Source organism: Ornithorhynchus anatinus, chromosome 13, assembly GCF_004115215.2.
Source record: "Ornithorhynchus anatinus isolate Pmale09 chromosome 13, mOrnAna1.pri.v4, whole genome shotgun sequence".
Classification (NCBI taxonomy): Eukaryota; Metazoa; Chordata; class Mammalia; order Monotremata; family Ornithorhynchidae; genus Ornithorhynchus; species Ornithorhynchus anatinus.
The window spans coordinates 25,490,341-25,506,925 of NC_041740.1; the positions used below are offsets into that span (position 1 = coordinate 25,490,341).

General features: G+C 42.8%; 1 protein-coding gene across 4 annotated transcripts in view; it reads left to right on the forward strand.

Moving 5' to 3' along the window:
* FBXL13 (F-box and leucine rich repeat protein 13) overlaps positions 1–16,585 on the forward strand; it is a 94,227-nt gene that overhangs the window by 14,817 nt on the left and 62,825 nt on the right. For all 4 annotated transcript variants that reach the window (XR_005660692.1, XM_029077950.2, XM_029077953.2 and 1 more), the window contains exons 8-9: positions 7,552–7,647; positions 9,025–9,160. Coding sequence is in view for 3 of the 4 variants with exons in the window: in XM_029077950.2 (XP_028933783.1) it covers positions 7,552–7,647; positions 9,025–9,160 (232 nt within the window). In the remaining variant the exon portion in view is untranslated. The remainder of the gene's footprint in view (positions 1–7,551; positions 7,648–9,024; positions 9,161–16,585) is intronic.

Genomic DNA, 16,585 nt, shown 5'->3' on the forward strand with positions numbered 1-16,585 from the left:
GCTTACAATCACTCTGCACACAGTGCTCTGCAAGCAGTATACGCTCCATAAATACCACTGATGGATAAACACATTTCTAGAGACCCAAAGCTGCAGGTAAATAACCTCCGTTCAGAGGTCTTTTCATGGCCTATATTGCAGGTTCGGGAAACTACTCTGCAAAGTTCATGTTTTCTCATATTCCCAGTGGTTTTTCGACTCACTGAATCCCTTACAGTTTACGTCATATTCAAAAAGTTCCAAATATTGATTGTTTCTTAATAGAAAGCATTCATGTTTTCCATTCCTTTATGAATCCCAACTCCGAGGCTTGGAGTTTGGATAGGTGGCAGTCTGCCAACGGTAAGATTAATTGCCCCGGTTAGACTATCCTCTTCTGATATAATGAAATGAACTGTTGACCTCATGAAGCGAATAATGGAAAACCCACCATTTTTAATGGCAAAACAAGAGATTGTGATTTAAATAGTGCTTGATGCTTCCCTCAGTTTTTCTTGTCTAGGGCTCCTGTGACATCCAACTGATACTGTTGATTAAAAAAAAAGTTGTAGTGCACGTAATCCCACAATTTTACTTGAGGATACAAATTATTTTGGAAAGGCAATCCAAGGCTCCCACATTTTCTGGCCGTAAGCAGTGCTTGCTGCGGTGGTCATTGGCTTGCCCCTTCCCATAGTCTGTCATTTTGAACCAAAGTACTGACAGGCAAAACTGGAGTGGGCTAAGCACAATTACTCACAGTTTTACAAATCACCCATATTCGGATAATGGTACAAATACGACAAAGTTACAGTTATAAAACGGTGAGGACCTGTTTATAGTAAGCTCTTACCATAGTAAGTGCTCGATAAATACCACTGATTGATTGACTGATTGATCTGGAATGTCGTCAGCTCACCAGTATTCAAGTAATGCTTCCAGCAACACAGTTCCACTGGGCAGCAGCCATACGTGGAGTTGGAAAACAGCGTACACAAAAGCCAGCAGGGCAGACTAAGTGATATAAGACAAAGTGAAGCAGTGCGGTCTAATGGATGGAGCACGGGCCTGGGAGTCAGCAAGACCTGGGTTCTAATCCCGGCTCTGCCACTTGTCTGCTGTGTGACCTTGGACAAGTCACTTTACTTTTCTTTGCCTCAGTTCCCTTAACTGTAAAATGGGGATTAAGACTGCTTAGCACTTTACTGGGCACATAGTAAGCACTTAACAAATACCATATAAAAAATTAGTGAAATGCTGTCTCAAACAACACAAAATCTCCATGGACTCTCGAGGAATCGTTAGGTTGGATTTACCAGCTTAGTGGGCAGCTAACAGATGAGGGGTTGCCCTTCTTTAACCAAGGCTTCCTGGAGATCAAGATAGAATGAGACAGGCTTGGAAACAGATTCAGACCTTTAACTCGTCAGGTTTCCACCCCTTCCTCTCTACCCAAACAGCTTCTATCCTGGTACAAGCTATGGTCACATCATGACTAAACCAGTATATCATGGTGTGGGCAGGGAATGTGTCCGTTTATTTTTATATTGTACTCTCCCAAGTGCTCTGCACACAGTGCTCAATAAATACGATTGAATCAATCAATCAATTGTATTTATTGAGCACTTACTGTGTGCAGAGTACTGTATAAAGACAAATTCCCTGCCCACCGTGAGCTTACTGCCTAGAGGATGAGCTTACAGTCCTGAGGGCCGTATCAGCTTCCTCACTGCCTTTAGCCTCTCCATACTCCGGGCCACACTACTTGCTGCTATATAGATCATCATCTACCTTTTTATGGCATTTGGTAAGCGCTTACTAGGTGCTAGGCACTGCTCGAAGCTCTGGGGTAAATACAAGCTTAGTGGATTGGACACAGTCTGTGTCCCACATGGGGCTCACAGTCTTAATCCTCATTTTACAGATGAGGTAAGTGAGGCGCAGAGAAGGGAAGTGACTTGCCCAAGGTCACACAGCAGAGAAGTGGCGGAGTCGGGATTAGAAACCAGGTCCTTCTGACTTCCAGGCCAATGTCCTCTAGGTCATTGTTGCTTAACATACAACTCTGCATTCCTCAAAATCCTCCACTGACTTGCCTTGTCCCTCTCAGCAAGTAAAAACACCAAACAATTGGCTTTAAAGTACTCCACCAACTCACCCTACTTTACATATCTAGTCTATTCACCGCTGTTCCCCAGTTTGCTTTCATCATCATCATTATTGATGTTTTTTGAGTGACTACTATGTGCAGAGCACTGTACTGTGACCTTGGGAGAGTACAAATCCACAGAGTTAGCAGGCTCATTCCCTTCCCACAGCTTCTCGGTGCCTCAGTTTCCTCAACTGTAAAATGGGGATTCAATGTGTGTTCTTCCTCCTACTTAGATGGGTCCCATTTGGGACAGGGATTCTGTTTGACCTGATTAATTTATATCTATCCCAGTGCTTAGAACAGTGCTTGATACATAGAAAGTGTCTAACAAATACCATAATTATTATTAACTGACTAATGCTCCAAACCTCTTGAAGACAGTGTAAGGATATCAATATTACATTTGGCTTGTGCTTAAATTCTCCTTTATATCTCTGGAAGTGACAGCTTTCAGTGGCTTTGAAATTCATACATTTATGCAGCTAGTGTTTTGAAAATATAATTGGAAACAGCAGTTTGGAACCAATGACAACTAGATGTACCTTGTTTGGAGAGCTCTTATAAATTATAGGTTTACTTTATTTCATTTTTGGATTTGGTTACATCAGCCCATGAAAACAAGAAGGGGCACTATTTAACGGCCATATTTCTAGGGTACGCTTACCCCATAGGCTTTAGGCAGCAGATGTTGGGCTTCTAAATCTACCATTAAAACTGCAGGCCAAGCGTTTTCAGTAAGTGGGAGGTTTGGCAAAGATGAGGGTTTTTTTGTTTTGGGGGTTTTTTTGAAAGTGTAAGACCTTTTTTTTCCACATAGTTTGGCAAGAAATACAACAGAAAAGTCTTGATGAAGTTGGACAGCCAGTCTATGCTTTCTTGTAGCTAAATAACACAGCTGCCTCCAGAAGACCTAAAACTTGTCAGATCGCTTAGCACTGGAAATGGTGCATTAATTCCAGTGTCCATTCAAGTGGAGCATGTGTTGACCCTTTAAAGTAAAAAAATGCTATGGATTCTGGGAATAGCCACTTCAGGTGTCACAGGCCTTATCATCTACTTAACCTCTTGCTGCAAAGAAGCTTTGATGGTGGCTGAACTCCACAGTTGACAAAAAAGAAGCAGATTGCAGAGGTCTGTCCCATTAAACTAGTCATTTCCAAAACAAAAGTTTCCTGTTCATGGAAAGTTCCAAACTGTTACCATAGCACTGGAGGTCAGAATGACTTTAATACCCCAAAACAGCGCTTTAGACTGAGCCGTCTGTAATACAGACCTCAGAGAGGGGAGAAATTTATAATCACCTTGTCAGGCTAAGATCTTGGTTGAATAGATTCCCCGCTAGCATATGGGTTTTTACTTCAGTAGAAATTAAAGGGTTGTGTTGTCCTGGCCCTCTCTTACCCCTGGAGGCTTTCAAAAACGTTTTCCCTGGGGCATCATGACTGTTTCCACTGTCCCAATATCTCCCCATCCTTGTTTATGATTTAAAACAAGTCACTGTTTGGCCTTTTTTTAAATTGTATTTGTTGAGTGCTTACTATGTGACAGACACTGTATTAAAGTGCTGGGGTACATACAAGCTAATGAGGCTGGACACAGCCCTTGTGTCCCGAAGCAGCGTGGCTCAGTGGAAAAGAGCACGGGCTTTGGAGTCAGGGCTCATGAGTTCGAATCCCAGCTCTGCCACTTGTCAGCTGTGTGACTGTGGGCAAGTCATTTAACTTCTCTGTGCCTCAGTTCCCTCATCTGTAAAATGGGGATTAAGTCTGTGAGCCCCACGTGGGACAACCTGATTCCCCTGTGTCTACCCCTGCGCTTAGAACAGTGCTCGGCACATAGTAAGCGCTTAACAGATACCAACATTATTACTATTATTATTATCACATGGGGTTTTACAATCTTAATCCTCATTTTACAGATGAGGGAACTGAGGGACAGTGAAGTGCTTTGCCCAAGGTCACACAGTAGACAAGTGGCGGGGCTGAGATTAGAACCCCGGTCCTTCTGACTCCCAGGCCTATGCTCTATCCACAAGGCCACACTGCATTTTCTAGGATAGAGTGCCTGAACTATGCGTCTGGAGATCCAGCAGAGGTAAATAGTCAAAGTAGAAATATAAATTCAAAGCTGTGGAAAGATCAGGCTGTTTTAAGTCCATTTGCTGGAGAGTTTTGCTGGAGAGTGACTTTTGCCCTCAACCCAAACGTTATTTGCTTTTTTACGGGTTCGATGGATGCCATCGTGGCTAAATGTTATTCTGAAGATTCTGATGTTTAGTTAACTATAGTTTCTTTGTTTTTCTAACAGAGGCAAGAGTTTAACTAATAGATTTTGAAGGGAATGAATAACAGGAAAGGGCCATCCATTACAGCTTGCTTCCATCATCCTTCCTTCCTGCTTCTTCACCGATCATGGCCTCTTGAGTTGTAGCCCCCACTCCCCATCACTCTCCTCAGTCATCCTCAGGATGGGTCATAAAGTTTTTCCTAGCACACAGCGTGATGTTCTGTTGAAGCCAATGGGAAGCAGCATGGCTTATGGATAAAGCATGGGCCCGGGGGCCAGAGGACTTGGGTTCATTCATTCAGTCGTATTTATTGACTGCTTACTCTGTGCAGAGCACCGTACTAAGAGCTTGGAAAGTACAATTCAGCAATAGAGACCATCCCTGCCACACCAGGCTTACAGTCTAGAAGAAAATAATAATGGTGTTTGTTAAGGGCTTACTGTCCTAAGCACTGGGGTAGATATAAGTTAATCAGGTTGTCCCATGTGGGGCTCACAGTCTTGATTCCCTCTTTACAGATCAGGGAACTGAGGCATAGAGAAGTTAAGTGGCTTGCCGAAGGTCACACAGCAGACGAATGGCGGAGCTGGGATTAGAACCCAAGTCCTCTGACTCCCAAGGCTGCACTCTTTCCTGCTGTGTGACCTTGGGCAAGTCACTTCAGTTTTCCTCAACTGCAAAATGAGATTCAATAGCTGTAATCCCACTTACCTAGAGTGTGAGCCCCAAGTGGGTCAGGGACTGTGTCCTACTTGATTGACTTGTATCTTCTTGTATCTACCCCAGTGCTTAGAACAGTGCTTGATGCATAGGAAGCACTTAACAAATACCATAAAAGGGAAGGGAAGGGAGCTCTAGTTCATTGAAGTCCATCGGGACAGTTGAAGCATCTTTCCTGTGAATCCACATAACTTACTTGTTACTCCTCAGGTCACCTCTCAGAAAATAGCTTCTATTTGAATTTTTTTTAATGGTATCTGTTAAGTGCTTACCATGTCTCAGGCACTGTACTAAGTGCTGGGGTAGATACAAGCTAATCAGGTTGGACACAATCCATGTTCCAGATGGGGCTCAGAGTCAGTCCCCATTTTACAGATGAGGTAACTGAGGCACAGAGAAACAATTTAGAGAAGCAGTGTGGTCTAATGGATAGACCACAGGTCTGGGAGTCAGCAGGACCAGGCTCTGCCACCTGTCTGCTGTGTGACCTTGAGCTAGTCATTTCACTTTTCTGTGTCTCATTTCCCTCATCTGAAAAATAGGGATTAAGACTGTGAGTCCCATGTGGGACAGTTACTGTGTCCAACCTGTTTAGCTTATATCTATTCCAGCGTTTAGCACAGTGCCTGGCAATTACCATTAAAAGAGTGTGTTTTTCTTGAAGCTCTGGCTGTGGAGATTTTACTCTATTTGCACCTAAATTGGGAACAGAGAGGTCTACAGAGCTTCCCAGGCTATAATGGACTTCCAGGCATTGTGAAATTCAGGCCAGATAATTCAGAATTTTAAAATGAAAACAAGATTAGGTCAAGAATGAGAATGCCACTTAGTGAAAAAGGGAAAGGGCAGTTTGACAGTTGAATATTTAATTACACATTTTAGTTTTGAACGTTCTATTTCTAGAAGCATGTGGTGAGATTTTATTCTATTTTAAGTTTCCGTAATGAGTGTTGTTTTACTTGTTTGACATTAGACATGATGCAATGTGCAAAAAATCAGGAAAGGCAATTAGAAACCAACTATAAGATAAATGATCCTGTACTATTTGGAATCTGGATTTTGGATGAGAATAGGAACCTTATAAAATGTTGGGAACATATTATTCATGAAAAATGTAAGTGTTATTTACAAACAACAATTTAGCTTTCAAACAAATGTGTCCACAGCATTTTTGAACGTTGCTACTTAAACACAATAAATAGATCATTTATCCTGGCTTAGTCCAAAATACATTCATAGGTACTGTACTGTGAAGAAAACTTGGAGTTTCTTTACGTTTTGCAGTAATAGTCATTGTCTATTTCACCGCCGACCTCTTGCCTCTGTCCTGTCTCTGGCATGGAAAACCCCTCCTCTTCATTTCAGAAGGGACAATTACTCCCCCCATCCCCTCAAAACCTTACTGAAGGCACATCTCCCCCAAGAGGCCTTCCCTGACTAAGCCCTCTTTTCGTTTTCTTCCACTCCCTTCTGTGTTACCCTGACTTGCTCCTTTTATCCATCTACTCTTTCAGCCACACTTCACTCCATAATTTATTTATTTATTTAGAGTAAAGCCTGTCTCCCCATCTAGACTATAAACTCGTTGTGGGCAGGGAATGTGTCTGTTATACATATATATTTTACTCTCCCAAGCATTTAGTAAAGTGCTCTGCACACAGTAAATGTTCAATAAATACGATTGTCAAGCCCTATAACAAATCGTTATAGAGAAACAGCACGGCCTAATGACTAGAGCACGGGCCTGGGTGTCAGCAGACCTGGGTTTTAATCCCAGCCCCTCCACTTGGCTGCGTGTGACCTTTGGGCAAGGCACTTCACTTCTCTGAGCCTCAGTTCCCTCATCTGTAAAATGAGAGTTAAGACTGTGAGTCCCAAGTGGGACAGTCCCTGTGGAGATTAGCTGGTATCTACTCTTGTGCCTAGTACAGTGCCTGGCACATAGTAAGCCCTTAACAAGTACCCCCTGCAAAAAATGAAACAAAACAGTGTTTATCATGTGAATATATCAACCCAAATGGACTATTGTACCAGTCTCCTTGTCTCTAGCCTCTGGTTCTGCACACATCTCCCGACTCCTCAAAAAAACCTCCAGCCTTTCCTCTCCACATCAAGCAGAATCTCTTGACCATTGGTTTGAGGGAGTCCCACCCACTCTCTCTCCCTCTCACGTATCTACGCTTTCTTCCTGCTACATCTCATCTCCCATGCTTCCTTCCTCTCAAGCGCCCCTTCTCACTGTATCTCATTTGTGACTACCATACCTCATCGAAACAAGAATTTAAGAATTTAAAGACCAGGAGTAACATTTTCTAATAACGTAATATAGTTTATGACTGGCTGCAAAAAGAAGACATATTATTTAATAACCTCAGTTAACACCCTAGCGTAAAGTTATGTTTTTCTCATCTAGATCTTTAAATATCTAAATATAGTCGATCTGGCAAGTTGTGCTCAAGTCAACCGATTCTGGATGTTGATGACTCAAGTTAACGCAGTGTGGAGTATTGTAAGTAAACTTGTTTGGAATAATAACAATGATAATAATAGTATTCATTAGGTGCTTACTATGTGCCAAGTACTGTTCTATACACTGGGCACTGTTCTAAGCGCTGGGAAAGACATCTTGTTGTCAGTCCAAATATTCAATTTTAATTTGGGGGGGGGGGAGCTTGGTATTTGTTAAGTGCTATCAATGTGCCAGGCACTGTACTAAGCGCTGGGATAGATACAAGTTAACTGGGTTGGACATGGACCCTGTCCCGCATAGGGCTCACAGTCTTAATCCCCATTTTACAATGTACTGTGTGTATTGTCTGAAATGGCAAGCCGCCTGGCCTAATGGATAGCGCCCAGGCCTGGGAGTCAGAAGACCTGGCTTCTAATCCTGGCTCTGTCACTTGTATGCTGCGTGGCCTTGGGCAAGTCACTTTACCTCTTTGTGCCTCAGTTTCCTCATCTAGAAAATGGGGATTAGGACTGTGAGCCCCATGTGGGACAGGGACTATGTCCAACCTGATTATCTTGTATCTACCCCAGTGCTTAGGACAGTGCCTGGCACGTAGTAAGTGCTTAACAAATCCCATAAAAAATGGGAATGGGTTAGGGGGAGATGCTTAAATCCCCTTATTTACAGGAAGGCAACGTTTCCTACTTTCTTGGGGCCAAATCTTAGCTGTTGGGTAAACCATCCCATGGCCATATTTCTCCAGTTGAAACAGCACTCAAACCACCTCACTGCCTATTTCCTTCATTTCTTACATGATACACACACACACGAAACAGTGCTTGGCACATAGTAAACACTTAAATACCAACATTATTATTATTATTACCATTGACTAATCTCTAAACCCATGGGGCTATACAGACCGTGTTGCACACAATAGACAGAAAAACCTGATAATAACCACTGTGGTTTTTATTAAGCATTGATGGCATCCCAAGCACTGTACTAAACACTGAGGTAGGTAAAAATTAATTAGGTTGGACACAGTCCCTGTACCACGTAGGGCTCACAGTCTATGTAGGAGGCAGAATAGGGGTTGAATCTCCTTATTAAGGATGAGGAAACCGATGCATTTTGTAACAACCCGGATTGTGTATTTATATAGAAAACTGAATGAGGTGATCAGATTCCAGGCAGAAAACCAATTATCTTATCCTGGTCTACTACTCATTGTAGACAGGGAATGTGTCTGTTTATTGTTATATTGTACTCTTCCAAGCACTTAATATAGTGCTTTGCACACAGTAAGCGCTCAGTAAATACGATTGAATGAATACTACTGCGAGGGGGTGCAGTATATTTCTAACATTTGGGGATCAGGGAGTGATTTTCTCTTTGTATTTTTGAAGTAATCTGCTGCAGTTTTGCCATTTTTAGATCGACTTTTCTTCAGTGAAGGACATCATTCATGACAAAGTGGTAGTGAATATTTTACGGAAGTGGCGCCCCAGCGTCGTACGTTTGAATCTTCGTGGCTGTTCATCCCTTCAGTGGCCTTCTTTTAAATGTATCGGTAAGTACTTTACTTATTTTGAGGTTTGATTTTTCAGTCATTTGGGCGCTTTTTCCTCCCTTTGCTCCCTAACTGCACGTTTCACAGGAAAGGGCCCAAATGTAAACCTCCCTTCAAATCCCTGTAATACTAAGAAAATGCAATTAGTTTTGCTAAATACAATTACTTAGGATAGCCTTTTCTTTACCCAGGTTTCTAGGCAACGTATTAGGATTTAGGAGACTACGGTTTCCTCTCAGCAGTTTTCAATACTCAAGAGACCGCAATTTTACTACAACAACGGCGGTTAGGTCAGGCTTGTACCGAAAGGCAGAAGTTATGCCCAGATTATTTTGGAACACAGAAAGTGCCCCAAGGTATAAATGGCATCACTGGAAAATCAGTAAGTCACTAGCACTTGCAGGCACCTGTCTGCTTTTAGTTTCCTAGGATTATGGAATTAATGGAAGAAAAAAGAAATGCCTCATGCACAAAGCCCTTGCTTCTTATTTGGAAGAGAAACAAGGGGAAATTGACTTAAATTCTGGCATGGTGATTTAGAATAGTACCAAAGAAGAATTTCCCGAAAAAGAAGGAACATGGCTTACCCTAGAAATTTGTGAAACTAGGTGATTTGGTTCCTTCCTCGCCTGGGACAGTGTAAAGATGGGACAGGGGACTAAGGTGTCTTTCAAGAGACCTCACAACCCACTGTCCTATACTTTCTTATTAAAAATATCAAAAGCCCCCCAAACCCTCTTCCACTAATTATCCTAAGGATATGAATAATTCCATAGGATCAGGGTTGGCGTCACACACAATAAGGCACAGAGGCCACCCTGAGCGTGAGGATCTTCCAATTCAGAACTTGAGAAATTTGGCGAGACTAAAAGTGTTAAAACTGTTGGTCGATGGCATTCCCTCTTGTTTTATTATGGCCATATTGACACACATAATTGTCCTACTTTTTTCTGCAAAATTCTAGCTACCCCAGAACAGGGTAAGGACCCCATTATGTGGGACCATATAAGAATTATGTCTAGCAATAAGGCAAGAAAGAGAATAAAGAGAGGAAAAAAGGATGGGGGGAAGATGGAAGGGAAAGGGCATGAGACCATCCCTTAATTCTATCACATTCTCCCAAGGGCTGTATACATTGAGTTAACTACCTCTTCTTTCTTCCTTTCCGACCCTGGAGTTCTTCTTATGTCTCAGTGAAGAAACTCCCTCCCCAGCATGATTCTGGATCTGTACTGTTTTCTTGTCCTGACCCTCGTCTTTTCCCCACCCCACGTATGAGCGAGCGTGATTCAAAGACTGCATGGGACGAATGGTAGAGTCAGCATCTGCAGCGTTAGTACATTCCGGGGAAAGAGCACAGGCCTGGGAGGCAGACATCCTGGGTTCAAATTCGGGTTCTGCCACCTGTCTGCTGTGTGACGTTGGGCAAATCACTTTCATTCCTTCATAAGTCCTATTTATTGAGCGATTACCGTGTGCAAAGCACTGTACTAAATGCTTAGGGGAGTACTCTACAACAAACAGATACATACCCTCCCCACTTCGAGCTCACAGGACAGTTTTCTCATCTGTAAAATGAGGATTCAATGCCTGTTCTCCCTTCTACTTAGCCTGGGAGGCCCGTGCCTGACCCTATTGTCTTGTGTCTACTCCACTGTTTAGTTCAATGCCTGGGGCATAGCTAATGCTTAACGCCTACCCCAATAAGTTATCATTATTATGCACATTTCAAAGAAGAGACTCCCCCCGGGTGGATCTTTATCTGCGGGCTGAGTGCATTCTCACCTTTCTCTTATCCTGGTATGCAGCACAATCACTGCTTACAAAAATAACCTTGAATTTCTGCCTCAAAAATCAAATTGGGGTGGGGTGGCTTATACAGTGGAGATAATTATGCGAGTAAGTGTGGTATGATATTTTTGATGTGGGTTGGGAGGCGGTCGCAAAATGCTATAGGTGATGTTATTCATTTATTCTGCTTGGAGTAACAGATGCAGGGTCACCTGCTTTGGGGTGTCCACTGTCGTGGCGGGGAAAATAGGGAGATTTACGATTTTTTCCCACCTCAAGGCAGCCAAATATCTGATGCTGGTTCTGCTCGTTTGTTTTCTGGTACTTGTTATGCACTTTCTATGTGTCACATACTGTTCTAATCACTGGGGTAGGTACAAGTCATTCAATCAATCCATCAGTGGTATTTATTGAGCGCTACTGTGTGCAGAGCACTATACTAAGCGCTTGGGAGAATGCAGTACAAGAACTGGTAGACACGTTCCCTGCCCACAATGAACTTAGAGGCTTGGAGGGATTTTCTTTCCCATTAGAGCCAACTTGATGTTTACAGAGAAAGCCTGGAGGAAAATAGAAAGGATTCATTGGATTTGAACACTGATTTACACAGCAATTTGTAATAAAAGGTGCCTCAGCTGTCCCATTGGTGAAATGGGGATGAAAACTTAAGCCTGCTTTGGGATATGGACTGTGTACAACCTAATTGGCTTGTGTCTATCCCCAGCGCTTAGTACAGTGCCTGACACATAGTAAGCTCTTAACAAATGTCATTTTTAAAAAATTAGCAAAGCCAATGTGAATCATAAATGGACTCTTTCTGGAATTATGAGAATTGTAATGGGAAGATTGAAGTCTTTGTCAGGGTTTTATATTGTAATTACGTTTAGCACAATAAACAAAAAATTGTTTATTTGCTCACAATATACAATGCTATTATAAACAAGATCTGGAATTTGTATTTCTTGTTTTTCTGTTCTTGTAAATGTTTGAGACACTTTCTTTGACTCTTGTCCATACATTTGGGAAAGCACTCCTTTGACTGTGTTTGGAATTTTTGAACTGCCCTAGAGCATTGGGGAAGTCAGTGTTTATTTTCCTTCTACCAAACTGTATTCCAGATGCTAGTTCTTGGATAGTTTTCAATTTTCTGATGGCTCCTTTTCTATACATTGTTTAAATCTTTGGCAAGATAAATTCGGGCGTCGTCTGCAACTGTTATTCTTTATATACAAAGACAGAGTCAGAGACCATAAACAAGAAAGAAGTTGGGAAAATCTCTGTCCTGTGTATGGTTGAGAAAAACTCAAATTTGATATTTTACAAAAATCTGTGACTACTTCTCTCACTAGGAAGTGGGGTGAGAGGGAGCAAAGATGGTGGCTGAATCAGGAGCACTGGGGCAATGCAGGGTTCAGAAGAGTGATCAGTTGATCAATGTCATTTTTGTAACTGTGTTTGGTAAATGCTTACTATGTGCCAGGCACTATACTAAGCGCTGGGGTAGATATGAGCTAATCTGAACTGGGTGCAGAGCATTGTACGAAGTGCTTGGGAGAGTACAATACAGTAGAATTGGTAGACATGAGCCCAGTCTTTAAGGAGCTTCTGCTCTGGTAAGGGAGACAGACATTAAATTGAATTTCAGGTAGGGGAAGCAACAGAGTAAAAAGGATATGTACATTCCCTGCCCACAAGGAGCTTAGAGTCTAGAGGGGAAAAACGTGAGAAGACAGTAATCTAGTTTTAGAATACAGGCACTTTAAAGAATCTCAGATCTAGACTCCACACCACAGGACTGCTATCACGATTCACATGGGCAACTGTGAAAGCTGGATTTTGCAGGAACTAGGGGGGAACCATGTATTTCCCCCATAAATCAAAGCAGCATGGCCTAGTGGTTAGACCACGCACATGGGGGTCAGAAGGACCAGGGTTCTAATTCTGGCTCTGCCACTTGTCTGCCGTTTGACTTTGGGCAAGTCACTTCACTTCTCTAGGCCTCAGTTCCTTCATCTGTAAAAGGGGATTAAGACTGTGAGTCCCATATGGACATGGAGTGCATCCAACCTGATTACCTTGTATCTATCCCAGTGCTTAGAACAGTGCCTAGTACATAGTAAGTGCCTAACAAATAGGATTAAAGTAGCAAATGACTGGAGAAATTTTAGACATGGGGTTTTTGCTTTAATATACAGGGAGAGAAAAAGGGTAAGTAGATCAGTTCCAAATGCTTACAGTTAATAGATCAGTTCTAAATGCTTACACTTAACTAACTACATTGTTCTTGTCTGTCCGTCTCCCCCGATTAGACTATAAGCCCGTCAAACGGCAGGGACTGTCTCTATCTGTTGCCAACTTGTTCATCCCAAGCGCTTAGTACAGTGCTCTGCACATAGTAAGCACTCAATAAATACTATTGAATGAATGAATGAATGAATGAATACACACACCTCAAATGCACAGAAACCGTTGATGGATTGCTGCACCAATTTCCATAAACGTACCAGTAAACTTCCATAAATACACACATTTCTTGAGTCTGACTGTGGGAACTTGTGCTACTCACAAACTTAGATGGCCCCTCGGAATGGTTGGGCATGTTGGGGGAGTAGGAGAGAAAAAGAAAAAGGCAGGGGAAGAGAGATGGAAAAAAAGAGACCTAAACTTAATAATTATTGTGCTATTTGTTAAATATTCTGGGCCAAGCATTGTACTGCACTTTCACAGCTCTGTCCGACTTGCCGAATGCACCTCATACCTCCTCCCAGAAATTTCTGGGCTCCTGGAACACTCAGAGAAATGTTGTAGAATTAATTGCCTTCTCTCCCCTTTGACTTCTACCCTGCTTCTATTAGAGGCCTGAACATTTCTTCAACCAGGCCCAGTGAATCCCTCTTGGACATGAAATTGTGACTCCTACGGGGAAAGAAGCTAGGAGGCATAAGGGAAAGTTATAAGGACAGAGATGTGAAGGCCCTGTGCAATTATTATATTGAGTCTTCTAGACTGTTGGGTAAGGACTGTCTCTATTTGCTGCCAAATTGTACTATCCAAGCACTTAGTACAGTGCCCTGCACAAAGGAAGTGCTCAATAAATAAATGAATGAATGAATGAGTAGGATTAGGGGAATGAAATCATCCTGTATTGGAGGGTTGGAATGGAACAGACTCCGAATCAAAGCATTCCTAGTTTAGGCTGCACTCTTCATGAACAATCTTGGGGTTCATATCAATCAGTCAATCAAATGTATTAATTGAGCGTTTACTGTGTGCAGAGCATTGTTCATGGAGAAGGAGAGGGGAAGTTAGGGCTGAAGAGCATGTTAGGAGCCTTGAGAGAGGTTTAAATTGATTGAGAGATGAGAGACGCATAGAGAATTTTGGGGAGGGAAACGTTAAGGATATCAAATAGCAGTATTGGTGGTATTTGTTAATTGCTTACTGGGTGCCTGGCACTGTATTAAGCAGTGGGGGGAATACAAGCAAATCAGGTTGGACACAGTCCCTGTCACACATTGGGCTCACAGTCTTAATCCCCATTTTACAGATGAGGTACCCGAGGCCCAGAGAAGTGAAGTGCCTTGCCCAAGGTCACAAAGCAGACAAATGGCAGAGCCGGGATTAGAACCCATGACCTTCTGACTCCTGAGCCCATGCTCTAGCCGCTATATCACACTGTTTGTAGTTGAGTGGCGGGGCAGTTGATTCACAGTTTCTCCAAGCAGCTTAGTGCTACTTTTAGAAACAGAATACCAGACTAATAAAAGCTGTTATTATTCTTATTACTATTATCATCATCATCATCAGTATTGTACTTAAGTGCTGACTATGCATCAAACTCTGTTGTAAGCACTGGGGTGGATACAAGTTGAGCAGGTTGAAACTGGTTGTGGGCAGGGAACTGTCTGTTTATGGTTGGATTGCACTCTCCCAAGTGCTTAGTACAGTGCTCCGCACACAGTAAGTGCTCAGTGAATGTGACTGATTGAATGACTGAATGAAGATTGGACTCTGTCTCTGCTCCACATGGCCATGATTCAAATAGTCTCGATATCCAACCTGCGCAGGCTTCTGAAAACCTTCGTTGACCTTTCCTCTTGTGAAAATCAAAAGACTGTCTATCCCTCTACCTCTTCACACCATTTTCAACTGGCCAAAGGTTAAATAAACACACTAATCCCCTGTTGGTTCCAGCGCTGGTAAAGCTAAATTGCCTCGTTTGGGAAAGATTTTCCTGCAGATGTTCAGGGCCTGTCCAATCTCATTTTAGCTTGATACAGTTCTGACTTCTTTAATTGGTGCCTCCAGGATTGCACAAATTTCTGGCAAGAGCCTCGGAATTCTGCTAGCTATACTGCAGATAAAACAGTGCTTGTTCTGGGCGGGGGGGTGGTGGTGGAGGAAGGCCACACCAGTTGTGCTGGTTTACTTCTCATCTACAAAAGCAGTCTTCTCTGAAAGGGGAGGACCCTAATTTGAAAACGCTGCCATCTTTTAGGGTTTCTAAATTGAAGTAGGCTGAGCTGGAATGGAAACTGTTCTCTGTCAATGCAGAACCTGGATATTGCAGAAAGCCAGCCCTTCAAATAATAATAATAATGGTATTTAAGTGCTTACTATGTGCCAGGCACTGTACTATGCACTGGGATGGATACAAGCAAATCGGGTTGGGCAGAGTCCTTGTCCCTGGGAGTCTGAGGACCTGCGTTCTAATCCCAACTCTACCAATTGCCTGCTGGGTTACCTTGGGCAAGTCACTCCACCTCACTGGGCCTCGATTCCCAAATCACTCCCCTACCCCGGCCCCGCGCTTTTCAGCCCAGCAGGCTGGTGTCTTACCATGCACGGAGAAGCGAAACAGGAATCTATCGGAGGCATGAAATGCTTCTCAGCTGTTTGCGGTATTTTTCTGCCTCATTCAGAGATTTGCAAAGTTGGAGCCTTCTGGTGGAGGTTTTGACTTCTGAAGGAGCCGCGTCACTGTGCAGGTTTTCTTTGCAAGTCTTTACAGACCGGAAAGGGTGAAGATATTCTGATAAAGGGGGTGGCAGCTCGAAGGATTATTTGTTGACTAATTTACTTGTGCTCAATCCTTTAATTGGAAATCCTCTGAGCTTTGCATTGGGTATGCTGGTATTGTATATTTTGCTTATCAGGTGTTAAGGCCCTACAAGAATGTGGGACTCTGGAAATCTTGCTCTGAATTCTCCTAAACTCAGGTGCTTGTAAAACTGATCGTTCCAGTATCTCAGCTGTGATCCTCTTGTTCCTTGGATTAGGCCCTTCCCCTTTCAGGACAGGTGGAGAGTCTCAGTAGCTGAAGAAACTGAAATCGATTTATCCATTCAAACAGTGCTCTGCCACTCTCGGCTCTGCTACTTGTCCGCTGTGTGACCTTGGACAAGCTATTTCACTTCTCTTCGCCTCAGTTACCTCATATGTCAAATGGGGATTAAGACTGTGAGCCCCACATAGGACAACCTGATTACCTTGTATCTACCCCAGTGCTTGGCACATAGCGCTTAATAAATACCCTGATAATAATAGTAAATAATAATTATTGGGTGAGTCAGGGGAGAGAGAATCAGGCCTGCGCCTCTTACCAGACCCAGACTGGTTCTTAAGGGTGATGTG